The sequence below is a fragment of the Phlebotomus papatasi genome, chromosome 2 (genome assembly GCF_024763615.1).
Source record: "Phlebotomus papatasi isolate M1 chromosome 2, Ppap_2.1, whole genome shotgun sequence".
NCBI classification, from domain to species: Eukaryota; Metazoa; Arthropoda; class Insecta; order Diptera; family Psychodidae; genus Phlebotomus; species Phlebotomus papatasi.
The window spans coordinates 21,441,773-21,468,245 of record NC_077223.1 but is presented as its reverse complement, the minus strand read 5'-3'; the positions used below and the strand labels follow the sequence as shown (position 1 = coordinate 21,468,245).

At 34.3% G+C, this 26,473-nt stretch overlaps 3 protein-coding genes across 5 annotated transcripts; 2 read left to right on the top strand and 1 right to left on the bottom strand.

Moving 5' to 3' along the window:
* The first annotated feature begins 2,384 nt into the window (after positions 1-2,384).
* Positions 2,385-7,554, top strand: LOC129803074 (serine protease inhibitor I/II-like). The gene is made up of 2 exons (XM_055849416.1): positions 2,385-2,722; positions 7,106-7,554. The coding sequence occupies exons 1-2, from the start codon at positions 2,668-2,670 to the stop codon at positions 7,453-7,455; spliced, it is 405 nt and encodes a 134-aa protein (XP_055705391.1). The 5' UTR covers positions 2,385-2,667; the 3' UTR covers positions 7,456-7,554.
* A 229-nt stretch (positions 7,555-7,783) lies between these two features.
* On the top strand, positions 7,784-16,236 carry LOC129803057 (galectin-4-like). 2 transcript variants are annotated; one of them, XM_055849386.1, is made up of 7 exons: positions 7,784-8,198; positions 8,284-8,372; positions 8,567-8,955; positions 13,487-13,621; positions 13,681-13,697; positions 13,891-13,959; positions 15,927-16,186. In XM_055849386.1, exons 1-7 carry the CDS (start codon positions 8,127-8,129, stop codon positions 16,083-16,085), a joined length of 930 nt encoding a protein of 309 aa, XP_055705361.1. In that variant the 5' UTR covers positions 7,784-8,126; the 3' UTR covers positions 16,086-16,186. The 2 variants fall into 2 exon arrangements, with proteins under 2 accessions (XP_055705361.1, XP_055705362.1); XM_055849387.1 differs by lacking the exon at positions 13,891-13,959 and having other exon boundaries at positions 8,026-8,198; positions 15,927-16,236.
* On the bottom strand, positions 16,108-26,467 carry LOC129803018 (serine/arginine repetitive matrix protein 1). Of its 2 annotated transcripts, none has more exons than XM_055849313.1 (6): positions 25,765-26,467; positions 25,176-25,660; positions 21,640-21,731; positions 21,121-21,538; positions 16,647-17,051; positions 16,108-16,577 (listed from the first exon to the last, which is right to left on the bottom strand). In XM_055849313.1, the coding sequence occupies exons 1-6, from the start codon at positions 25,844-25,846 to the stop codon at positions 16,440-16,442; spliced, it is 1,620 nt and encodes a 539-aa protein (XP_055705288.1). In that variant the 5' UTR covers positions 25,847-26,467; the 3' UTR covers positions 16,108-16,439. The 2 variants fall into 2 exon arrangements, with proteins under 2 accessions (XP_055705288.1, XP_055705287.1); XM_055849312.1 differs by having other exon boundaries at positions 25,759-26,462.
* Between the last annotated feature and the right edge of the window lie 6 nt (positions 26,468-26,473).

The window sequence follows — 26,473 nt, the reverse complement described above, 5'->3', positions numbered from 1 at the left end:
CGTTGGGAATTTCAAAAAAAAGTTGTGCATATTCAGAGAGAGAACTGTCAAAAAAAGTACCCAAACTGTGCATATAGCGAGACAGCACTGTATAATAACTTGACTAAAAAATGTATAGAAAATATCAGTTATTTTCTATTAACACATATAATACATTTCGTTTGATAAATTCCAGTTAAAAATTGTTATTTTCCCTTAAAATTACGACCAAACAATTTCAGATCTATAAACAGGTCATAATATAATCTATTTTGGAGTGAAAATGTATAAAACTATGTCAAAAATTTCTAAAGTATATTTATCTTACATATTCATGCTATTATGTTCACATAATGTCGTGAAATTGTATTAACATCATGTTCTGATATATTTCAGTTACATTTGCTCTATAAAAGACACAAGTTATATACAACTTGTCTTCTTTTTGTATGACGCTACTAGATTGTCAAATTCTGCTTTGTTTACTAAGCAGAGGTTCATTTCTGAGTGAAAACTTATGATAAAAGTGATGTTTATTATAAATTAAAGTCTTGAAGTGCACCAACGTGTACAGTAAAGTCGAGCACACACATCGAAGAGATCAAATTTGACAAAGTAAGGATAATTGATAGAAAAATAGTGAATTAATACTGTATTCGTGAGAGCTAACATTTTGTTTCTTTAATTGCAGTGTAGCAAAAGTACAAGCATTAAAACAGGTTCCTGATCTTCTGTCGTGAAACTTAATTGCAGAAAGAGTGTCCAGAGTGCAGAAAAAGTCTATCAGATGCATGAAATTTCAGTGTTTTGACACTGTTTATTGTGAAGTGATATTATTGATATAAAGAGTCTATAATGTAAACATATTGTACGCCATAATGTAAATATAATTACAAAAATATGTAAAAACGTGTTTTCTTCGATATTTCTTATTTATTCGGGTTATAATATCTTGATTTTATTTTATCGGAATAAAATGAAAATTATGGCGTGGAAAATTATAGAAAATTGACAACACTAAACCCAATTTAATTGAGAAATAGTGCAAAAAAATATTTGTGTGTGCCAATATTTTTCCACAATTGTGTATAAAGTGATGTTCTATCAATACATGCATTAAAAATCTGACATCCATAAGTTTTTTCAATGATACGATGAAAAAAGCAATAAATTTATTCAATTTTATTTTCTTTATTTTCTCAGCTTTTACTTGAGAATTTCAGGTCGGGAAGGAAATTTTGTTCACTAATATTGTGTCCCCTAACGCAAAAAGTCGTTGCATTAAATCTTCATACGCAATAAAAGTGCACGAGACACAGGAAATCTGACTGAATCGTTGAGAATAAATAATTATTCATTTGAGGAAGATGTTTAAGCAAGTTTTAAATGAAAATGGAAAAAAATGACAATTCTACGATCAGTAGTTATAAAATTGATATTGTATAGTGATTATATTTTATTTAGTCATAATCGATACATTTTACCGTACAAGATGACGTGATTATATCTAAAATAAATAATTGTTATATTTTGGATGTAAAAATTCCCCATTCACTCAAATATGGACCTCTTTTATGCGGTTATATAGAAGAAATATGTAAAGTCTCCGCCATCGTTTTCGTATAGATGTCAGACATCTCTACTCATTTATTGCGATAAATGCTCATTGGGCATGTAATCATGTGATAATGCTGCTTTTGTTTCCCGTTTTGGGAGAACCCGCTAAGTCCATGTGTAGACCGCCCAGGAGCGCCTTCCCCGTGATGTTGATGCTTCTTCCATGCTCCCGGAGTTTTTTGGGCAGAGGCGGGGCATTTTTATTACGTTAAATCACAGCAATTAGTTATAACACAATGTGTAGCGTATGACCCATTCGACAATTGTTAACCCAATCGACGGAATGTATTTTAAGCATCTGTAAAGATTTACAATGAATTCAAAAACTGAATTTTGACGCATATACCGACGTTATTGTATTGAATTTTACATAAATCTTGTCTTCTCAAAATATAATGACTCTTGTATGCTCCAGTGACTACAAATAACTCATTTACAAAATTAAAAAAAAGTTTACAAAGATATTTTTTTTACAATTTTTTCTACCTGCTTCCTCGAACATAGATTTGTCAAGAAACTTTTGGCCGACACTGTATGAAGTGTTCGATGCCTGAAAGCCTTTCCCTATATTCTTTTCCAAAACCTTTGATTAAGAGATTTAATTTCCTGTTAAAAATCAAACCCTGATTTGTGCACATTTCACACTAGAATTTCTCCAAGTGCAAATGGGCTGCTTTTGGGAAATCTGTGCGAGTAAGAGAGAAAGACAAAGCATGGGATGATGGGGTCAGCCCAGCTGATAACAGCTTTGGCCACTTGAGCTAAGAAGCCTGGAGTTAGTGCTTGAAAAAAAATCACAATCTCTCAATTCCACCCATTTTTTCGCTTCCATCGCGACTGTGTGCAAAAATTCTCACAATGTTATGGATTCTTCGCGAAAATTGGTTTATCATCTGATACCACCAGTCAGTTCCTCCCCAGATTCCCGAGCAGAACAGTCGATTGGTGAGCTCTAGGAAGTGATCTCATAGTACAACAGGAGCAATCTCGGACTAAAGATTTCTGCAATTTTCTGTGAAGTTCTGTGACTAAGCAAAAAGCCCTCTAAAGTGACTCAAGATCCTGGATAAAATGACAAAGATTATCCTGTTGTTTGCAATCCTGCTCTGTGTGCAGATTATCAGTGGTAATGAACTCAAAATCGAATCGTTTTTTTTTTCTCAGTAATATTATTTCCGAAAAATTTACTTAATTACAAGAATGCTCTTGACAAAGTGCTTTTATAATTTAAGTAAAAGATAAAATTTATTTATTGTGGCCGTGATAACGTTTTTTCTTGGTTTCTTAGTGTTTTAGGTACTGTTCACAAAAATTAAACATTAACTAATGTAGCACACCGAGGAATTTTAGCTTTACAGATGTTGAGTTCATTGAAGCTAAAAGCTTTAGTGAGGAAAGGTTAACGAAACAATATAAGCTTATCTTATAATAAAAAAAACTTTCTCATTAACATTTTTCCGGTTATTTAAAAAGTTCGAAACAATGTTTTATTTTAATAAAATTAATAGATTGTGAAAAGTGTAGCAGCTTTTTACTTTGAACTTAGAGTATTTTGGGGAATCACAAAAGTAAAAGATTGCCCAAATATTGTGTTAATAATGCAAATGTCGACAATTGAGAGGTCAGATGGAGAACAGAAGTCGCGATCATAAACTGTTTGTCATCTAGTTTTACTAAAGCCCGTAAAGCCCAGACAGAGGAATGGATAATGTGGAGTTTGAACAATAAAATTAACTAATAAAAACATTGTTACTATAACATTTTGTTTAAAATTTTTTGCTAAATTTGCACAGTGATGTTGACAGAATCTTTATGATCAATAGTCAGATTTATTAAAGGAATATACAAAAAATATGAAGTGTTTGAAGCCAGTATGAGCCAAGCCTGGAAAACTTCCCCTAATATCTTCATAACTTCCCTTTTAACTCTTGTTGATTTTTTTAATAAACTTTTGAGCTCTATGTCTTTGATGCATTTTTTTTAATAACATTGGTCAATGATCTCCTGCTGGACATTTATTATTATTATTTAAATAGTTAAATTGTAAAAATTTAATATACCGTAGATGCGAGTGACTGTGCACCACTGCTTTTCGCAAGCTTTGCTTTAATTCTAGGACTTAAGGTTAGACCAGTGATCACAAGGGCACTTATGGATGATCTAAAGATCATCTTTAAGTGTTAGGATTACACAAAAGCTTACGAAAAGCAAGAGTGCAAATGCAATGTCACCCCCTGAGTCATCCGCAACTATGATACCATATATTAGTAAACTAGTAATATACAAGAACATGTACCTGCTAAGAATATCCTAATGAGAATCTAATGCTTCAGAATGAAGTTTTTAAAAGAGATAAATATATTCGTAAAACTTTTAAAAGGTCACAAAAGTGATAATGCAAGTTTTGTCTCTGTAAAAGTTACTGAGTTTAATGTTATGAATTTCGAATAAAATTTATGCAGATTTTACAGAATTTTACAGATAAAATTCTAATAACAAATATTGCAGTTAATTAATTTTATGATAAAAAGAAAGATATTTCTTTAAATAGTAACTAACTCAAATTTACTTTCTCAAACTATGAAGCCATCATTATAAAAGAATTCTCATACTGCTCAGCTCATATCAGTCCAAACAAAATGATCACACAAGTCGATACACTGAATATTCCCAGTAAAATTAAATCATTTCCATATAGGGAAGACTGAGGTAGATTTAGCCACCAAATGATTTTTTTCATTGGGTATAATTTATACAAAAAATGTTTGTATGAGGGTGATAAATATTATATTTCAATGAATAGGAAGGGATGTAAGGGGAGAGTACCCCGGATCGGAATGTTAAGAGACATACTCCATATTTAGTTGAAAATATAATCTACAAAACATTATTTGGTATTTTTATGTATGCTAATTGATACATTAGTGATCCCTTTAACTATATCTGTGCTTTTGAATTTTTAATTTTTATAATAAATTAATAAAAAATGTGTAATTGCAAACTTGCGCTCTGTACCTCGGATCGTCAGGAATTTAATCAAGTGTCTCAGGGAAAATTGGTTTTATAAATTAAATCTGAGTTAATGCACTATATTCTTCTGAGAGTTAAATGGTAAAAAGTAGCTAATAATTTAAAAAAAAAAAACATTTAATTTGGAGCAGCAATGTAGTATTAATCTGACGATCCGAGGAACACTGCCGATCGCTGGTACTCTTCCCTTATATATTTAGAATAAAGAGTGATTTCTTCAATATTCCTTCATAGACAAACTATAAGATACCACTACCAGCAAAGTGAATGAATTTTATCTAACAGAATTTGTTTTACGACAATTAGTAAAGCATTGTATAAATGAGCTACAAAAAGTTAAAATTGAGCGGTAATAAAACCATTTATATATTAAAAACTATTTAAATAAATAAATATATAAACATAAAAAAATAATAATAATAAATAAATAATATAAACAAATAAATACAATAAATACTTCCTCCGTATCGAAAATAAAGTCGTACGTTTGCTAATGCATTTTATATGAAAGAATGTACGACTTTTTTTGGGACAGAGGGAGTAAATATTAAAATATTTAATATTTAGATAGGGGAAATCGGGGAGGTTTGGGACACTTTTTCATGTTTTGACTTTGAGACAGTATTCCATAAAACCACGATAGTGTATTATAATTTTATGCGGTCTAGAGGATATTTATGGGTATTGACTTTATAAAAAGTACTCGATAGAACTTGGAAAACAACTGAGTTTTCTTGGAGAAGATAAAACATTTAACTTGACGCTTTGTCCCAAACCTCCCCGATGTGGGGCAGTATGGGACGCAAAAGGGGATGTTTGGGACGCGTTTTTTCTCGCATAATTTGCATTATTGGAGTACGTTAATTAATTTTTAAGGACTAGATAAAAAATATTTCTAATAGAAGTAAAAATATTTAATGTTTTTTTTCATACTTAGAAATTAATATCAATTTAATTTGTACAGTAGAGTCATTTATTGTCAATCAATTATTTAAAGCATTTTCTTCTTATTTTAAATCTACTTTTCTTTGCTTTTTTAATTCTAAGTATTGCTATCATGATCATCTAATTCCTCAGGCGAATAGATTTTCTTGCTACTTTTAGTTTTGAGCTCATTGACGGATTCCTGTTTGATTTTACGACAACTACATGTTACCTGGGGTGGAATGATAACTTTTCGATACTATCGAATCGATAGTATCGATAAATCTATGTCTGTTAGATAAAGTGAATGTCGACTTTTTGCGCATTCTTGGGCCATTCATTGTGACATTCTTAAAAGAATGAGGCTGATGATAAACACCTATATTAGTTACAGGAAGTGCAGCTATCGTTTAAAGTTTTCAGAATCGACAGTCGATAGTATCGAAAATAAGTTATCATGTCACCCCTGTTTTTTCCTTATTTCTCTGATAAAGCTCTCGTCTTGCCCTTTCTGGAGAATTTGTGAGAATTGTAGAGGATATTGCTCGAGAAATTCTCGAGAAAATAGTTTTTAACGGGATTGAGCAAAGGTCGAATATCCTCTGGAAAAAGAGAAATCAAAAAATAGAATTTTTATCAAGTTCATAGAATTAAAACAAAAAAACTGAGAATATCCATTCTTTTAGTCAAGATACATTTTAATATTGTTTACGATTGAATAGTGGTTAAATCCCAATTATTTCAGAAATTAATGAAAAAACTGCCTTGTCCCACACTACCCCTGTCCCAAATCTCCCCGGTCTCCCCTATAATCGTCCAAATTTTGGCAAAGGGAAAATAAAGGGCATTTCAGCCATTTTATTCTAACTGCAACAATTTTAGATGTTAATTATACAAATTATAAATAAATTAGACCCATTTTAGTGAAGATTTAGGTTTTTTACTGATAAACATTAAATATTTTACTGCTCATTTTTAATTTTTAATGCATATTTTAAATTTCCTACTGCTCGTTTTTTTTTTTTTTTGCTACACACAGATGTGTTCCATTCACATTAAATATCTAATAGATTTTTTAATTATTGACTAAGTACAATGTCTTTGGATCTATCATCTATATCTATTTATCTATTATAGATTCAAAGACAATGCTATGTAGTAAAATCTAAAAATATTAAGAACAAAAATAACCGAAAAACCATATGGATAATAAAAAAAGTATGTAGTATAAATTCAAAAGTAATTAAATAATGAATTGTGGTCAGTAAAAAAACTAAACTCTAGTTGCAGGTAAAATAAGACACTCTTTAATTTTCATTTGCCAAAAATTGCATGATAATTTAGATTTAGAGTTCTAAATTATTTTTTTTTTAATTTTGATATTATACCTTTTCAAATTTTTTTCTACTGATAAAGCAGCTTAAGATTGTGACAGTTTTTGCTTTGTCATTTTTGAATTCACTTTTAAAGTGGCCGTTATTAACCGATATTGAAATATTTTGAATGCTAATACATATTATTAAAATTTGCAAAACTTTTCTTTCTATTTTTTTAGCCGATGATAAAAAACAGTGCGAACCCGGAAGTAACTTTATGATTGACTGCAATAGATGCCGCTGTAGCAACGATGGAACACACTTTTGGTGCACTAGGATGGCCTGTGTTGATTTTAACCGGCCAAAGCGTCAAGTTGCTGAGGATCGAAAGGCTGAGGATCCCAAATCCGAAGAGCCAAAACAGGAAGAACATGTAGAAGCAACTCCAGAAAATGGACAGGTCTGTACACCTGGAGATGTGAAACATGAGGACTGCAACAGGTGCAAGTGCGCCAATAACGGTATTGGATGGTGGTGCACAAGGAACGAATGTCCGACACGAAGGAGGAGACACCCACTCATCCCATAATCTTACGAATCCCACCTACAATTCGGCATCTGCTAGGAGACCTCTGTAATTAATGCTAAATTAAATATACTTTAATGAATAGTTCCTGTGGGCTTTTTTTCTAAACCTTTCCTTAGTTTAGTTATTTTCCGCTGTCGAAGGGACTTCGGCTGAAGACGGAAGTATACTTCGGCAAACTCAAACTTTTAAAAATATTAATCATCAACGTCCCATATCGAGATCATTTTTGTAGATGGACCTTTTCGTAATGAAAAAAACTCCACAAACATTGTAAAAGAATAATTTAAAGATAAAAGCACTTGACATAGAAGCCGCGAGACCCAAAAACAGTGCGTAATACTTTAAATAAACAAACAGATCGTTATGCAAAAACTTTTATATTAAATTGTAAATATTTGAGATTAATTCCGGGTGCATAAACAATTTAATTATTTGCTTATAACAATTCTTTTCCGACAAAAAAAGCGGGGATGTACGAATTTTGTGAGTCTTTGACTATCATGTCTCATCGATTCGTCAGCTATCTTATCGCTGACTTATGCACTCTACCGTAGATTAGGCTTCGTGCGATAAGATAAAACATTCTGTACAGAACTTTCTTCACTTTTCCACTTCATTTGTGCAAAATCAATCGAGGTGTGAAATTCAAGTTACTGTTGGTGACTTCTTGGATGAATATTCAACGTAGGCTGGAAAGAACTTTCTACAACAACTTCATGGCAACTATTCCTGTCTATAATCCCGTAAGTCCTCTAGCTAGATTCAACGCAACTCTACGCTAGAGCTGCAAAAATGGGCGGTTTATCATTGATACTTTGTCTTTTTTAGCTGAGCCCTTTCTTGGGCCTCATTCCCGGGGGCTTCCGCGTTGGTCAGATGATCAGGATCAAGGGTGTGCTCAACTACTATGGACATAGGTATGAAAAATGCAAATCTGACACTTCTGGGAACTTTTCCATACATTTTACGCATGAAGAACTCTCGATGAGTCATGTGAGCGATCCAGTCCAGGGTTGGATCATACTCAAGCTCTCGAAACATTGCAAAAAAGACAAAGACAAAATACCTACGAAGAGTGATTCACCAAGATGACAAATTTTTTTAAATCCAGATTCCAGATAAACATCCAATCAGGTCCAGCTCTCCGTCCTCGAGACGATGTAGGGCTTCACATGAGCATCCGTCCGCAAGAGCATGTAATTGCTCGGAATACTATGACAAACAACACCTGGGGCTCAGAAGAAAGGCATGGAGGATGTCCCCTAAATCCTGGTCAGACCTTCGATATTCTCATTTTAGCTGAACATTCCTGCTACAAAGTGGCCATCAATGGGATTCACTTCTGCGCCTTCAATCATCGGTTGTCCCTGGCCAGGATGCAGTTTATCTCAATCGATGGAGAAGTCACGATCCATTCAATCACGCAAGAAGGTGACACCAGTGGTGGGGCTCCTATTGCACACCCAATGCCCGTTCCTGCTCATACTGCACCTCCTTACAGTAAGTTTAACTCCTTTATCTCTTTTGAGACTTAGACCGGTTTCAGACCTAAGGTTTAGCTCAGTTCCCGATCGTCTCGAAATTCAAAAAAGCAACCAATTTTATTGGTTTTTCAAAATGTAATACACCACTTGCCCATGTTAATCAAGCTTAAATGATAATTTTCCAAAAAATCTTGATTAAAAAGAAATTAGAGAAGATAAGCCATATGGCTAAGCCTTAGGTCTGAAACCCGTATTAGAGCATCCAAAGGAAAATATGAATATTTTGAGAAAAACTTTTTTTTGACCAACTAGAATCGATAAAAAATCCATTTCTTGTGGACGATTACAAACTATAAGGATATCCAAAATCCAGGATACTTTTGTAGGACTTCAATTAATTTCTGAGCTAGATATTTTTGATCAAAAAATGTGAAATTATAATTTCACTATATATTGCTGCATATGCTGCGGTACTGTAAGAGTCAAGTGAATATTTAAAAAAGATTCTCAATCAGTGGATAGAGGAGACTGGGGCAAAAAGTAACAAAACGGATATTTTATTTTTTACAAGCTACCCGAGCACCTCCAAAATTTCTAATTAGCACAGTCTTACTGTGTTATCACACTTGCACATTAAAATTTTAATATGATTCACATTAATTGTCGCTGGTGAGAGTCCAAATGTGTAATTTGTGTGTTTAAATCATTTTATATTCAAAATTTGATCTATTTGTTGATAAAAAGGTAGACTTGGCCCGCAAAATTTGATATAAATTGATTTATAGCATTAATGCGAAAAAATTAATGCGATTTTCTCTTTAATTTTTTAATGTGAAAAATATTAATGCTTTAGGTAAATTTAAACTTATTTTTGCAGGCCAAGTCCACTTCTTTATCAATAAATAGAAAAACCCCAAATATTAAGTGACTCAAAGACACAAATAACATATTTGGACGCTTACAAGCGACAATTAATGTGAATCACATTAAAATTTTAATGTGCAAGTGTGATAACGCCGTTATAGGAAATTTACCGCTCTATAACTCTGTGAAAGTCATTTTCTTCTATTTTATAAGGAAATATATTTATCGAGGCGTTTTCTAAAAAGTAATTTTGTGATCATTCTCAAAAATGCTGGGGCAAATAGTTAGTATCAGGCATATGATATTATCACATTTTGATTCACTTTATTACGGGATTCCGTGAATTTAAGTAAAATACCCAGATGACATATTTTCATAGGAAAATTTATTCTTCTACACCTTTGTAAAACACCGTTTTCTCTATCTAAACGAGAAAAGCGTATTTTAAGCTATTTTACAAAAAACACACAAAAAACCAAAAAACTGCAAATCGTTTGACCAATGCAAACAACAAGCGGCGACACATAGCATTGACGTTTCTTTTCACCGTTGGACATCAGAAATTGTTTCGGTTTTTGTTACTTTTTGCTCCATAGCTTTTGTTACTTTTTACCCCAAGTAGTCGTTTTTAATAAAAGGATTTCTGGAGAAGAGAATCTTTGTAAAATTCTAAAATAGATATCGGATTCGTATTCAAAGAATATCCAGGTAATTTAGGAAATATTTACTACAGTGAATCAAATTTAATATAAGTAGCTAATAAATGATATCTTCTGCACGGAAAATATTTCAAAAATACGGCTAAAAATTTCGATATATTTTTTATTTTCTAAATTCCTTGTTCAAATTCTAACAAACTTACGACATTGAAGAAGGTCTATGGAGGCTATCTATAGAAAAAAAATTTAAGCCGCTATCTTATTTATCTTGAAATATATTGAATTTTAAAATTTTCGATTTGTGACTTTTTGCCCCAGTCTCCCCTAATGATCGGAAGGTGTTACAAATATTGAAGATTTTTCATATAAGTTATAAAAGTACCGAAGAAATATCACAAGGAAGAAGGAAGTCCTGTGCCCTTTATTCTTATAATATCTTTCCTTTCAATTTTATATTTTCGGAAGTTTTTATAATTAATTTGTCTAATTGAACAACTAATAAAGAAAATTGGTGAAACAACTCTGTCATAACTTCAGATAAGCGCAACTTTTTCTTTATCATATGAAAAAATAAAGATTAAGAGCAAGGAATTTTAAATTACCTCCACTTTATGAATTATAATGACTAAAGCGTCTGTTTTACAAATCAAAAATTTAATTCTCTATAGCCGTATAGAGCTATAGATCACTTAATTTCTTTTCTATTCAAAAAGTTAGAGTAAAAATTTCTCAAAATAATAATGGAAGATTTCTGTTGAATTTCAAAATGAAGTACGCTTCATGCCAGGGGCCTCTCGACATTTCATTTTTCCATACGTTTTTGCATAGAGGCACTGAAGACTGTTGGCAAGTTTTTTCCTAAAGAGAATTGCCTTATCAGTCTGATATATTTCGAAATCGCGCATTAAAAGCTATATGAAAATATATATTTCGTAATGTTCGCCGAAATAATATAAGAACTAGGAGCAAATTTGTTTAAGCCGCGGTGCAATATCTGCAAAAGTTTTACAAGAAAAAGTGAAAAATAGTTTCACTTTTTATTAGGCTTGATGGGTACCTGCTTCATGCACTGTAGGGACTTTTAAAAGCAATTTCAGTGGATTAAAATTAAAAAGCTATAAATTATATTTGTGCACAAAACTAAAAAAAAACTTTAATCGATAAGAAGTATTATAATTTATTTTTTATTTAATTTGATTTGCCGTTTTTTGATATATTACTTATTTTCTCACTCACAGCAGAACTCTAATTAACTTAACTAACACTAAACCAACCAAGATCCGGTCGGTTTAAAAACTTTAAAATAAAAGCACATATTTTAACGGTACAATGTATCACTATCAAACTTTATGAATTTCTTAAAATATGTAATATAATTTTCAGTCTTTAATAAACTTTAATTTTTTCCTCTTTTCCAAGAAAAAATTGGTGACTATCCAACCCTACTGCGGTGTGTCTTTTGGCCGAGCGAGCTAGGAAAAACGCTCTAAAAACGGTCGATAAGTTTAATATTAAAACGTACAAGGAATAAAACGCTTTAATATCACTTTTTTGAAATTTTTCTAAAACGTGTTTTCATGACACTAGCAACCACTTTTTTTACTTGATTCCATGAGCATTTAGAAATAGTTTTTTTTTTGAACGGATTTTAGGGTTTTATGGAGAGCAATTTTCGTGAAAAAAAATTGTCCTTTAGTCGAAATTTCGACAAAAGAGGATTGTCCTACAAAAAGTGAATTTTGACAATAAAGGCCTCTACACACTAAGAGCAATTTCTTTGAAAAACGTCTTTTTAAAGAAAATTTCCCCTATCCTTTTAATCAGAAACGTCAAATTTTTTTTTAAAAAAAAGCCAATTTTGACAAAAATTGCATTCTAGTGTGTAGACACCATAATGGTTCCCAAAATGTATAAAACAAAAACATATTTAACATAACAGAAATATTTAATGCACTTTTTTTTGCTAAAAGGATGATCTTTTGTCGATATAACAATTCTTTTTTCATTTTTTTAGGATCAAGAAGACTAAAAAACAACATATTTTCTTCAAATATTTCCACCAACAAAAAATTGTTTAGTTCAAGCTCTAAAAATTAGGCATATTTAGTAATCTATTATTCGAACTATATTTTTTTTTATTTTCACTTAAAAAAATAAAAATTCAGCTAGAGATACGATTTTTGGAAAATTTCTTTTGCAAAAACTCATTTTCAGTGGACAAGATTTTTTAGACTACAATCAAAAAATCTGAATATTTCCTATATTATTGGCTGAGTTAAACTAGTCGTGGTGTAAAATATGCTATAAATAGTTGTTTTTTTTTTTGTATTAAATTCTCTGAAAAATCCAAATTTCATTTATTTTTTCAAAAATCCTTTTCAAAACTCATCCGCCAGCAGGAAATATTTATCTTTTTGATTTTACAGGAACCTACTCCGAGAAATCTTGTCTTAAGAAGTAGTATGTTTTTTTTCAAAAAGGTCTCCAAAAATCCGAACCCAAAGGCTGATTTTTTAAGATTTTTAAAATAAAAATTTCAGAAAATACAGTTTAAATGTTGCACTTTTATATGCCTTCTTAGAGCTTGAATTATTTTTTTTTTATTTTGAAAAAAAAAAATAGAAAAAAATGGTGTTTATTAGACTTTTTGATCCACGTAACTCCTTCATCGATTCCGTACCTAGTTAAAGTTTAGAACAGGAATATTTTAACTTAAGAAACTAATAACAACTGTTAAGATTTTTTTTTTCAACAAAAAATATCTCTCTTTAGGTGGAAGCGGGGCACCTTTGAACTGGGGTACCTTGAAATTGGGCTTTTTTTCTATTTTTAAATGAAGATATAATTTATCTCAACAAATCAATTGTGAAGCTAATAAATTATATTATGATAAGCCTCAATTCTTGGAAAAAAATAGAAGAAAAACGCCTCATTTCAAAGGTACTCCAATTCAAAGGTTCCCTATTTTCTCAAATATTGATTTTTGAAAAGATTTTTCAAGTTAAATGAAAATTAATTTTTCAGCTCCTACACCTTATCAACCTCCTGGAGGAGCCTATGGGGGTGCTTATGGCAATCCCTACGGAGCAGCTGCACCAACTCCTCCACCTCCACCGCCCCCATACAGCCCTTATCCTCATTCCGGTTACGGTCAGCCTGGTAAACACATTTGCCTTAAGATGTAAGATAACATTATCTAACAAGAGATTCCTTTTCAGGCGTTATCTACCAACCGGTATTACCCAAGAAATTCCTCAAATAGAATCCCTCTCTGTGTCTTGTGAGTCTTTTAAAATCCTGAAGTTTGTTCTCTATGTGCTTTTCACAGACAACAGAGATGATTCTCCTGATTATCTCAGTGGATGTTGAATTGAATAAATGTTAATTGTTTATCCTTCTTTTCGAATTTTCTGTGTGTTTTTCGTTAGAATCAACCAATGAACAGAACCGTGGTTTCACCAGGGATGGCTTACGGTGCTGGAAATCAGCAGTTTCAGGTGCTTAATTTCATTAACGATTTTCATTTGCATTGCAAGAAATAAGGCACAATTTTATTCGATTTTGTGAATTGAAGAATTATTGGGCTCTTTTATTTAGCAAATAATATTACGGAAAATTAAATAAATAATACGACACCTAACCTTTAAGTTTAAAATTCCAGACATATTTTATGTCTGCTAAAATCTGCAAAAGTGATTTTTAACCATAACAAATACTAAACCAAAAGTTCTTTGAATTTAAAGTGAATGCAATTCTATTTAACAGGCAACACAAGAATTAATTTTTTTTTTATTAAATTGTAGGTTATTATAGAATTTGAGGTTATGTATGATCGGGAACCTAACCAGGGAAGGTTATGTATTTCCTAACAGAAACTATTCAAATTTAATCTAAAATCATATTTAACCGATAGGAAAGAAGAAATTTGCAATAATTATGCTTTAAAATGGTCAAATGCTTTGAGGTTATAATACAATGCACTTAAGACTTAAAGAATTTTATATCAATAATTATCTAGTCACGGATAAAGTAACTACAGTTCACGCTTTGTAATCCGAATGATTGGGAGACAATATGACAGATGTCCGCTTCGTAATCCGGATGTATTTTTTGAATTTGTTCAACGTTTCGAAAATACAAGATTTTTTTTGTAGAATTAATATACAGTAGAGTCCCCTAAATTCGAACGCCCGGGGGGTATTTCTGACATTTCTCACCTCCCAAATTCGAACGATTTTTTTTTATTTTATTTATTTATTTTATTTATTTACAATGCGTGCTATTGGGATTAAATCCCTTGAAAACACAGAGATAGCTTGAGCAAGTAAAGAGACAGTTAGCGTCCACCGCCGTCTTAGCGTTGGTAATAATTATAATTCATTTTCATTGGTGATTGGTTTCATTTCAAGATAATTCATTTTCATTGGTGTGAACAGACATGTATACATAACCTCAAAATTATTTTATATGTAACTGTCGAGAACTCGTCCGGATTACGCCGTTCCGGATTAGAGAGCTGGCACTGTATTAAAAAATATATTCTATAGGGAAGGCAGGTTAAGAATCCAGCCAAAAAAATCTAGATTTTTTTAAGGTTAGACTTAACATAACCTATCTGCAAAATAAGAGTACAGTAGAGTTCCTCAAATTTGAACATTTGGGGGGTATAGATGACATTTCCTACTCCTCAAATTTGAACAATATTTTCAAAAACGTAACGGAATTGATGTGAAATTCACTATTCCTAAATTAAGAAAAATAACTTTAAAGAATATAATCAATGTCATTTATTGTGAAATAAATAGAAGTTGTTGCGGAAATTAATATAATACGATAATATTGAGGAAATACTAGAGACATTTTTTCTGATTCAGACTCCATACGCAAAACTTTCTTCGCATAACCTCAAATTTTACATTTTGAATTCAACCGTCGCGTCGTTCAAATTTGAGAAACTCTACTGTATGACGCCCAAAATGATATCACACTGAGAAAAAAACAGGGGTGCGATTAACTTTTTTCCTCATAACTTTAACACTTTTTAGGTGTAAAAATATATCAACATTTTTTAATGTTAATTTTACACCTTTTTAAGGGTAAAATTAACACGAAAAAGGGTAACTTTAATCCCTAATACACCTAAAAAGCATTATATTTACACTGATTTCGGATCAATATTGCAGGGTAAAATAAACATTTCCTAAATGTTATTTTAAGTTTTTCGGATTTCTCTCAGTGCACGAATATTTCCTTTGAAATATATTCAGAGTACCTATTTCAGAGATATTTTGCTTATTTTTAAATAAAATATCTATTCAATTCCAATTTTTTTTCATTCAATCGCTTAGCTGTTGAAGCTTATTCGGCTCATCCTTTGCCTGAAATTTATTTCTTGCTTAAATGCCTCCAAAAATTGGTTCACGACTGAAAAATTTCTCATTCGGATTTCTGTGTCCCCTTGCAGAAGAAAAAATCAAATAAGGCTTTGAAGTACGCGGCGGGAGCGGCTGGAGTTGGAGCCGGAATCGGACTCACAGCCCTGGCTATTTCCAGCATCGCTGGCGGAGGAGGTGGAGATGACGATGGGGGCGACGATGGCGGAGACTTCGACGTTGATTTCTAAGAATCCAAAAAAACCCTAATCCTTTTACTTTGTTGATGAATTTATTTTACTAAAAATAATTATGTGTATAAATGAGAAATAAAAAGGTATTTTGTGTATAATGTAATTTTTTGTTAAAACCCAAAATAAAATGATAAATGTAAAAAAAAAATCGGGTTTTATAATTACAAATCTCCATCTTGGAAGAATAAATCTGATTTTCAGTTAAAACAATTTCTGGACATTTGGGAGAAAAGAAATTTCGCCAAAGAGGAGAATATTTTTCGGAATCCTGTAAGAAATTCCGTGAAACATTACTTCTCTTTCAAGCGAAGGATACAAGGAAGAAATGAGGATTTCGTCACACAACGACCTCTAATTGAGCCTCTGCGTGATGGGAATCTTCTTCCTACGTCTTCCTCGCATTTGCTGCCTCTCCAGGAATTCATAGTATCTCTCCTGCTTGAGCCATTCCTGGTAGCGATACCACCATTCCTCCCATTTGATGTAATCCTACGCACAGAGAAGTAAAACGTCATCAGTTCCCTCTCCCTCAATCCCATTCCTCGCAATTGCACTCACCTGCAGATCCAAATCCCTGAGATACCCTCGACTCTTGTAGTACTCATACCGCACACGAACATCATCCCACGACATCAAACCCGTTGGAGCTGTCATGGCCAGCTCCTCGGGAAAATGTCCAGGCGGAGCTGGTGAATAATTTCTCGCTGGCGGTGACTCCAAACCTTCCTCAATCATCACCTTGAGCGCCCCTCCGGCGCTATCCTTGGTGATCCTCATGTTTTCCATGTTGCTCCTGTCCACACTCCACTGAGCCATCTTCCCAAAGCGCTCAGACAGAGTGAGACGCGTTGCAGCCGTAAAGGCTGGCAGGGAATTGCTGCTGCTGCTCGAATCATCTGATCCGGAAGATGAAGAACGACGCTTCTTCCTCTTCTCACCCTCAATCTTCACCTTGGCACGAAGCTATTTCGCAAAGCAAAATTAAAGTAAAAATGTTGCGTGTTTAATGAATAGGACCCTTATTGCGACATCATAATAGAAGGATGTAAGATTCTTGGCTAATTTGCTCAAGACTCCAGATATTCAGGAAAAGAAAATATTTGAGATCAAAAATCACTAATTTCGAACTTTGTGAAATGACTTTTCTTTTTCAAAATTTTTTATATTCATTAATTTTTTTTAGCAAAAAATTCTTTAGAAACACAAAATAGAATATCCAAAGGTTGTATATTGCATATTTTGATATAATAAACTACTGTCAATTTTCCAGAAAAGCGCGTAGACTTTCCAAGGTCATATATGACCCTATTGTCGGCAAGGGTAAAAGTTTATGAAAGTGTTTACACGTGTCAACAATGTAGTTGGGACAGTTGAGACATTACTTTTCTTTGTGAAATCCAGAAAGAAAATATCTTGCTTCTGGACATTTCATCTTATATCTGATGAATTATAACACATTTTGCAATATTTTAGAGTATTCTGCAAGCGTTTCATATTGTTCAATTGTATTGTGTGTGAATAAATATGTGGATTAGTTTATTTTTGCCAAATACTACTCAAAATATTGTGACAGTGACTGTTCAAGGGATTACCAGGAAGATTCCTTGAACACCAGGAGTACAGTGTTCATCAAGACAATCCAGTTTGCCATGGTATTGGCCAAATTAATAACTTCAAGCAAAACTCTTAGAAATCCCGTGATATAGATTTTGAAAACGGTATGTGTACTTCCCTTGCCGACAATATAGGGTCATATATGACCCGGAGGTTTTCCGAGTTTTCACGCAATGGAAATTTTTTTCCTCTCTGAACTATTATATTTGATCAGAAAGCATTAGGAAAAACTCAATTTTACATGAATTCATCTGCTGAATCGAAGTGTGACACGAAAGAGTTAAGGATTAAGTCTATAAGACCTCGTCAAAAACTTTTCAATTTAAAGAATAGAAGTTCTTCCACTCTTTCGCATTTTTTGGGAGTTTTAAAGTACCCAAGGATAATATTCTGGGAGAATATTTTCTAAACTAGGTATTTAGCACCGATGAAACCTAATTCCAAAAGGATATTTTTTGCAAGAGCTTGACTAATTTCTGCGTAAAGATATTTCTGACTAAATAATCGTAATATTAACTCGATCTGTGTCTGTATGCTATGCCCTAGATTTAGGCCGAAAAACGGCTTAACATGATCATAATCAAATTAATGATTTGACTAAATTCCCATCAGTTTTCCACAACTAAGCCGTTTCTCGATTTACGCAGAGACAAGGGATTATTCAGAAACTGATGGAAATGTAATCGGATTAAGCCTTAATTGTAGCGAGAGCATTACGGTTCGGAAAAGGTTAAGCCTTTATGTTGAAAATCAAAAAAATCAGAATAGATAAAAAAATTAAACAAAATAAAGCAGTCTTTTGTTTGTTAAACGTTTCTAAAGAGGATGTTTTTTTATGTAAAATGTATTTTAAAAAATTGTCGAGTTAGAGGAGAATATGTTTTTGTCCGGTGCCGACCAAAATCACGAAAGCTAAAATTCCAATTGGGTCGAAATCCCGAGTGAGTTAAAATTCTGATTAGCCAAAATTCCGAATATGCCAAAATCCTGAATGTGTCAAAATCTCGAATGGGTCAAAAATCCGAAAAGGCAAAATTCCCAATGGGTCAAAATCCCGAAAAAAAAACTAAAATCCCGAATGAGTCAAAATATCGAAAGCCAAAATCCTTAATGGGTTGAAATTACAAAATGCCAAAGCCCTGAATATGACAATATCCCAAAAAGGTAAAATTCCGAATAGGCCAAAATCCAGAATGGGTCAAAATCCTAAATTGCTAAAATCTCAAATGGGCCAAAATGCCGAATGGGTTAAAATCCCAAAAAGCTAAAATCCCGAATAGGTCAAAATTCCGAAAAGCCAAAATCCTGTAAAGGTTGAAATCTCGATTGGGTCAAAATCCTAAATTGCCAAAATTCCGAATGAACCAAAATCCCGAAAAGACAAAATCCCGAAAAGCTAAAATTCCGAAAATCAAAATCTCAAAACACAGAAAATTTCCCTTTGTCTCCAGCGAGCGCGAGAGTAATAGTTGGAGTAGATAGATTTTACACTTTTAAAAATACGGGATTTTGGCTTCCCGAATTTTGACCTATTCTCGATTTGGACTCATTCGGGATTTTAGCGTTCAGGATTTTAGCATTTAAGCGATTTTGGCGTTCGGAATTTTGAACCATTTGGTCGCAAACCTTTCTTTCAAAGGTTTAAAAAGTAATGCTAAACATTGTAAGAAACATTTTATAACTGTAAATTTTAAAATCAATAGGGTCGAAAAAACACCTCTTCGACAGGGGACTCATATTGACACTTTTGTCAAAATTATGAAATTTATTTAATGTATCTGGTAAAATGCAAGAAATATGATGTTTTTTCTGTAATCTACCTTTTCTTATACAAATAGATGTTGAAATTTCATATCCTAATTCGGTACTGAAAGTAATCAATAAGTATGGTAATGATAAATTCTTAAAGTGTCAATAGGTGTTCCTTTCGCCCTAATTTACAGAAAAATTATAAAAATGAAAAAGTCGTCCTTTTTCACGCGAAAAATATATCTTAAATCTTAAGGCTATGTACATATTTATTTCAGAATTGAAAAGAGTATCATATAAAGGGATAGCAAAGCGTTTCAGATTTCGCGAAGTGCTCGAACTCGTGACTCGTAACGTAAATCCTATACCTTAAAAGTACTTTCGCATCATCTACTGTTTACTGGTTCTTAACCAATTTAAACCGATTCATGAATGTCACAACATGTTTCCTGAAATAGTTTAAAGTATAATAAAATTGATATTTAGACAAAAATTACTCATCGGTTCATTGCCGATTTATAACATTTCTTTGCCGGTATACAACCGCTTTGAACCAATTTTTAAATCACTCAAAACATTTCCCAAAATATCTGAGGAATAATATAATTGATTTTCGGTTCATTACTGGTTGATAATGCATCAAAATCGGTTTAGACTGGTCAAGAATTCCAAAACCTTTCCAATGAGCATAAACATGATACCACTTGGGAGTGAAATGTGTTTTCTAGAGCATTTTTAAACTTTGGCGTTGAAAAATCGTTATTACTCAGCGAGCACCAAATGCTAACCGATTTCAATTTAGATGAAAACATATGTATTTTCAGCTGAATTCTGTTAACCTTAAAACGAGACTAACAAAACTTTTCATATATTAGGTTATCTCCTTTTGTTCGAGAACTGCTGACAGATCAGCATTTTTTCTGACTCACCCAAAATATGCTGAAAACGTTGCCTTTTTCAACTAAATGTGCTCGCTGGGTAGGAATGATCCAACGGTATTTTCGTACATGGTCGAATATCCGCCTGGATAATGCCCAACGCACAATAACTTTTGTTTACTAAACATGTTTTTGACATTCAATGAGAGTGAATGAAACATAGATATAGTCATCTCGCTCATTCTCATGGGAAATTTTGAAAACATGTTTACAAACAAAAGTTATTGTGCGCTGGGCATAATTTCTAAAACATATCCAAAAATGAAAAAAAAAACGAACTATATATACGTGTTTTCGAGCAATCCCAAAAAAATGGTAAATGGGCGGGGTGGGGGAACATGAAGGGCATGATAATAGTCCCAGGGTTGACTTTAGGGGAGGGGGTCCCCGAAGGTCCCAAGTCTCTATCTCTGTCTGGCCTCTAAGCGTGGTAATGACCTGAGGGACAAACAGTGTGACATCATTCTCAGAAAGTGAAAATTTTAGGGGTCGAAAAATTCGACGGATTATTGGTCTCTGTAGAGTTCGAGCACTAAAAAATGTTTCACAAACTACTTACTTAAGCTAAACCACGAAATTTCATCACAAAACCAAAGATCATAATTTGCTAAGTACTTAATTTATTCGAAGATAGAGATTTTTTTACTGTTAACAAATGTCACTAAATGTTGTAAAATAAAAAATATGTAAATATTTTAGTTTTATTAGAAATGAGAAAAATTGTCACTTACCTTCTCAGCTGCCTTGTCCTTGTGACGCTTTGAGTGACTGCTCGATTCCACAGCGACGGGCTGTGGGGGCTCCGGCGGACGCACCTTGAGGCGCGGATCCTCAGGAACGAGCTGCTTCCGCGACGAACGCTTGCCGTGCTTGCCGCTCGGTTCGGGTTCAACCACGGCCTCCAGCGGGATATGACGCGTGGTGCTCCGTGGCACTTTGTCACCATCCGGACGCACCTTGGCGACGGGACGCCTCGGACTGACCGGGCGCACGTGAGCCCGGCTACCGCTGTGGTAGCCCGACGTGGAGCTGCCCGAGGGGGCCTTCGATTTACTACCGTGCGATAACACTCGGCCACTGCCGCTCTTCGACGCCATCGGCGGCGAGCGGGGCATCGGGCGCGATCGCGATAACGAAACCGAACGAGATCTACAAAAATATTGTTAAAACAACAAGACCGTATTTGAGTTTCACCGGAAAAAATATGTTTTTTTTTGTTCAGAGGATTTCTCTTGAGAGATGATCTTTACCTCGAGTGAGCGTGTCTGGGCTTCGGTGAACATACCGAACAGGAGTCATCAGAGCAGCTGCTCAAACTGCTCTTCGATGGTGATCTAGTTGGCTGAAAACAAAATGACAAATACCCTCAATAAAGTAGGTATTACTCGAAAAAAATTGCATATAATTTAAAATGTGCCCTTTGGTCTCCCAATGCCACATGTACTCGTTTCAAGGCGAAAAACACAGTATTTTGGCTTCTAGTGTAATTTTTATACTTAAGTCTATACTGCGGGAGGACAACGCATATGTGTTTGAACAACTCTCCTTCCGTTGGAAGGAGAGCGGCTAATTATGAAAATTTATGTCAAAACTCAACATTTTGAAGAAAAACTTCTTTCCGATCGCCAATTTATACTTCAAAATGCTAAAAAAAGTGACCTAATTTTTTTGTGTAGGGGAAGGTTTTGCACCTTCGTAATGTTGCAGCTTCGTAAAAGTTGATTTTTTTTCCAAGTTACTAAATGAATTTCATCCGTGGACATATAATCTAAAAGCTAGTCCTACATCTCACATTTCCTGACAAACTTGGAAGCCTAGGCCTTTTTTCCTGAGTCCAAAAGGGAAAAATAAAAATGGGTCTAAAATCGTAATTCTGATGTGTAATATTTTATGCATTTTTGCACACTGCAAGTGTTTTTTTTTTTGAAAAAGCAACTATTCCAAGTTATAGAGGGTTTATTAGGGTTAATATTTACCGTGAAAATCTTTTGCTTGAAGGGGGTCGTTTTTCTGGGTTTAGGAAAATTCATAAAAATTACTACCCTTGCAGCTCAGGAAAATTGAATTTTGCAGCTTCGTAAAAACATCTGTAAAAGTTACTAAACGCAGAATTTGAGAATTGCTCACTGTTTTGGGTCACACTGTGCACGCTGCTCGGAATATTTGACTCGTCAGAGATTCCACTGAATATATTCACAAGAAAATTGGGATATTAAACAATTTTCACTAAAATCTCGAAGGAAAACACGCACTTCCCCATCAAAATGAGACTTCATCGGATGTTTTTATTTCACTTCTGTCAAATTAAACATTAAGCCTGAATCTGCTTATGGTAGGTGTGATTCTTTAAATGCCTATGCGGTGCGTTTTGAGAATTTTTCATACAATTTGCTTTGTTTTCAAGCGTAAATTTTCACATTTTACTTTAAATTAATCACTGATAATTCTAAGAATCACGGATGTTCAAAAAATGTTCTGTAAGACAGATTCGAGACGATAGAGAAAAAACAAGGATTACAATAGGTGTGATTACTACTTTCTGATTTGTACAGTGATGAAACTAGACTGCTTATGGTAGATGTGATTCTTTAATTGCCACTTCGATGTATTTTGAGTATTTCTCATTCAATTTTCCTTGTTTTAAAGTGGAACTTCCCACATTTCACTTTAAATTGGTGGCTGGTCATTTTTGAAATCAGTTACGTCCGAAATATGTTCTGTAAGACCAATTGGAGGTGTTAGAGAAAATCCGAGGATTACATTCGGTGTGATTATGAGAGAATCATACCTAACCAAGCCCTGTAGCCGATCGGCCGCAAAGTTTCACAGTAACAGAAAATTCCCTGGAATTTGTCTTCTATTTTTCCGCGAGACTTTCCGTGGAAATAAACGCTAATATTCCGCTTGAAATTCTGCGGAGTTATCAGCTTTTTTTCGCGTGGATTTCCTGGAAAAAAAAAGTCCGAGGAATTTTCTTGCAACACATCTGAGAGCATTCCCTGGAAATTGATTCAAAATTTCCTTTGAATATTCCGAGTATATTTTCTGATATCTTTCCGACCAAGACTCCATGGAAGTAAGTGCGAAAATTCTGCAATTATTTTTCGCCCTAACGCTATAATTCTTGCGAGCTAGACATACTCAAATGAACGATATGGTAGCAATATTTTCAATTCAAAAGTAGAACAATTGAGTGTTCGTCTGATAGATGAATACTTTCCCAGTTCTAAGCTGCCAATTGGCACTGATCGTCCATATTTGTGGATGTTTTTTTTTCTGGAAATTCTCTATGAAAGTTCCACAAAATTTTTAATTCATTTTTGGAATTATTTTGAAGAAAAATATATTTAAAAAAAATCCACTGGAAAAGTGGGAAAAGTTGTGGAATTCCGTAATATTAAACCACGGAAGCCTCTAATGCCGTTGAATGGAAATTTCCACGGAGAATTTCGTGGAAATAAAGAGGATTTTTCCAAATTTTTAAAGGTCTGACTGCCGATTATACGCTAATAATCCATAGGAAAAGCCGTGGAAATATTCGTCAGAGAAAAGTCCATGGAAACTCGTGGACATTTCTTATTAGACGGTCCTGTACAGAGTTCCGCAAACGGATGCAACTCGGAAGCTTACGCGGATTTTGAGCGGTAAAATTCAGGGAATTGCACGCGGATTTTTAGCGGTAAAATCAGCGGACATGGCAGAAAAGGCTGCTGGAAATCCAGTGGAATCGCTGCGGCCGTTGGCTATAGGACTCTTAACTGACTGTCAGAATGCGGGGAAAATGGTTTCCGAGTGTCAAAAAACATGTGTTAGAAAAATAGCTTAAAATTGATTTTTAATGCGTGATACCTCCTACAAATGGTGAAAATAAGTAGATGAAAGTTCCATCTAAGTAGTGATGCCCAAATTTGTGTCCGGTGTAATGTTTTCGGGGAAAATGAGGCCTACAGAGGTGGGAAAAAGTGGTACGAAGCTGAGTTAACCAGGGCACTTTCGTAAAAAATGCCGCTACATTTTCATTTTCCTGTAGAGGAAAATCCAAGGACTTCCAGGAATTTTGTGAGGCAGAATTATGAACCCAATAAGTAAGAGATTTTTTTTTAATATAGTGATATAATTTATTCGGTGTGTGTGGCATTCAATAAAAAATCTTAAATCTTTGAAGCTATTTACACCACCGCATTAGATTAGGATTGAACTGTTCCAAAACCGGATTTAGGGTAATTGAGTCTTAATCTAAGGCCGCAATCTAAACAATTTCATTGAGGTTATTTAGACTGTCGTATTAGATTCTGGCTGAATTGTCCCAAAAACCGATTTTGGGACAATTCAATCTCAATTCAATGCGGCGGTGTAAATGGCCTCTTTGACTCCTTTTTTAATACGTCCCCTACTCGTTTTGAGGCGAAAAACACAGTATTTTGGCTTCTAGTATATTTTTTACACTTAAGTCTATACTTCGGGAGGGCAACACTTATGAGTGTGAATATGAGGACCCATGAAAGGGACAGCAACTGATTATGAAAATTTATTCCAAAATTCAGCATTTTGAAGAAAAACACTTCTTTCCGATCGCCAATTTACTTCAAAATGTTAAAAAAAAGTGACCTAAATTTTTTGTGTATAGAACCTCTAATTCTCTTCAAACCTTTGAGCTTTCAAAACTAATTTTAAAAATATTTTATGAATATTTTTATATAATATATTTTTTATACTTTTTATTATTTAATAAAAATTAAAGTTTTTGAAAATTGTTATATTTCTTATTAACAAAAAGTTAACTTACCTTGGGAGGTGGTGATGGGGGCCTCTTGGAGCGTGCCATCATCTGTGCCTTGGACTTCTGCATCATCGGAGAACGTCTCCTCATGTCGTGCATTGGAGACCTTGGCGGAGATCTAGGAGATCTCGGTGACCTACGTCTCATCGGTGGATCCACCGGTGATCTTGGCCGTTTTCCCCTGATCTCCGGTGACCGAGGAGTACGCCTCCTCGGATCCGGAGACCGAGGTGGACTCCTGCGCCCACGTGAGCGACTCCGAGAGGAGCGCTGCCTCGAACTATAGCCCCGATACTCTGGAACAGCATCGCTGTCCTCAGAGCTACTCTCACCCTCGATGTAGAGCTTCTTGTAGCCCGAATGACGCCATCTATTGGGATCTTTCTCCTCAACTTCCAGCAACTTCTTGTCCCAGTACTCACCCGTTGAGGCTCGTGCCTTCTTCATCACATTATCTATCTCCTTGCGCTTTCCGGCCGCCAAGCTGGGGTCTACAGGGGGGAAGGGAGAGGGACAAGAGACATGAGTGATTGGGTGTCCAGACGTCCAGAGGATTTGAGACATTGGCTTAGATACGCCCGAGACGCACTTTTACCTGTTATACGCGTTACCATGGGCTGCCTGTCCATTCTCAACTTAGAATTCGAGGCAGCCACATCTCGACGCCGGATAGACATCCCTCCCAAACGGATTTTGAGAAGTGTTTCCCGGAACGACTCTCAAAGCACCTCACACGCACGATTTTGAGGATTTATTTGAGAATTTGAGATGTTTTCTGGCACTTATCGGATGCCAAATGGAATACTAAGGATACCACGAAGCGTCTGGGCTTGCCTCTTGACCTCTGGATGTCGCGCAAAATCGATAAAATGGCCTTTTTTCACGAGAAGTCCGTGACCATTTTGTTTTGCAACTGAGGGAAAGTCTGGAGCTCTATTTGGAGCTGAGACAATGTTCTATGGACTAAAAAACACCTTAAAAATATCACTGAAAATCGTCCTGTCCCACAGAGGCTATCGGAAAGGCTAAAATTGCTAGGAAAATCCCGGAAAACTTATAGTCAAGAGCACTGATGACACCCACCACAGAAACACTAAAAAATATCCACCAAATTTCACAAATTTCATACAATTTCACCCACAGAGAGTCACAGAAAGATTATGAGAATCTTCCTAACACAGTTTTTCACAATTTTTCACCCTGAAAATCACTTAAAATCTCGCGAAAAAAAGCAGAGTATTTTGACACCAATAAAAATGCCCGGATTGGTGAATTGGAGTCGGCTGGTGGTGAATTTTCTCACA

Bases quoted from the DNA above. Each gene is read 5' to 3' on its own strand.
- LOC129803074 (XM_055849416.1), top strand. From the start codon at position 2,668: ATGACAAAGATTATCCTGTTGTTTGCAATCCTGCTCTGTGTGCAGATT. The intron at 2,723-7,105 runs GTAATGAACTCA...CTATTTTTTTAG, and splicing joins CTGTGTGCAGATTATCAGTG to CCGATGATAAAAAACAGTGC.
- LOC129803057 (XM_055849386.1), top strand. From the start codon at position 8,127: ATGAATATTCAACGTAGGCTGGAAAGAACTTTCTACAACAACTTCATG. The intron at 8,373-8,566 runs GTATGAAAAATG...TTTTAAATCCAG, and splicing joins CTCAACTACTATGGACATAG to ATTCCAGATAAACATCCAAT. The intron at 13,960-15,926 runs GTGCTTAATTTC...GTCCCCTTGCAG, and splicing joins CTGGAAATCAGCAGTTTCAG to AAGAAAAAATCAAATAAGGC.
- LOC129803018 (XM_055849312.1), bottom strand. From the start codon at position 25,846: ATGTCTATCCGGCGTCGAGATGTGGCTGCCTCGAATTCTAAGTTGAGA. The intron at 25,661-25,758 runs GTGCGTCTCGGG...TCCCCCCTGTAG, and splicing joins AACGCGTATAACAGGTAAAA to ACCCCAGCTTGGCGGCCGGA. The intron at 21,732-25,175 runs GTAAGTTAACTT...TTTTGTTTTCAG, and splicing joins CCCCATCACCACCTCCCAAG to CCAACTAGATCACCATCGAA.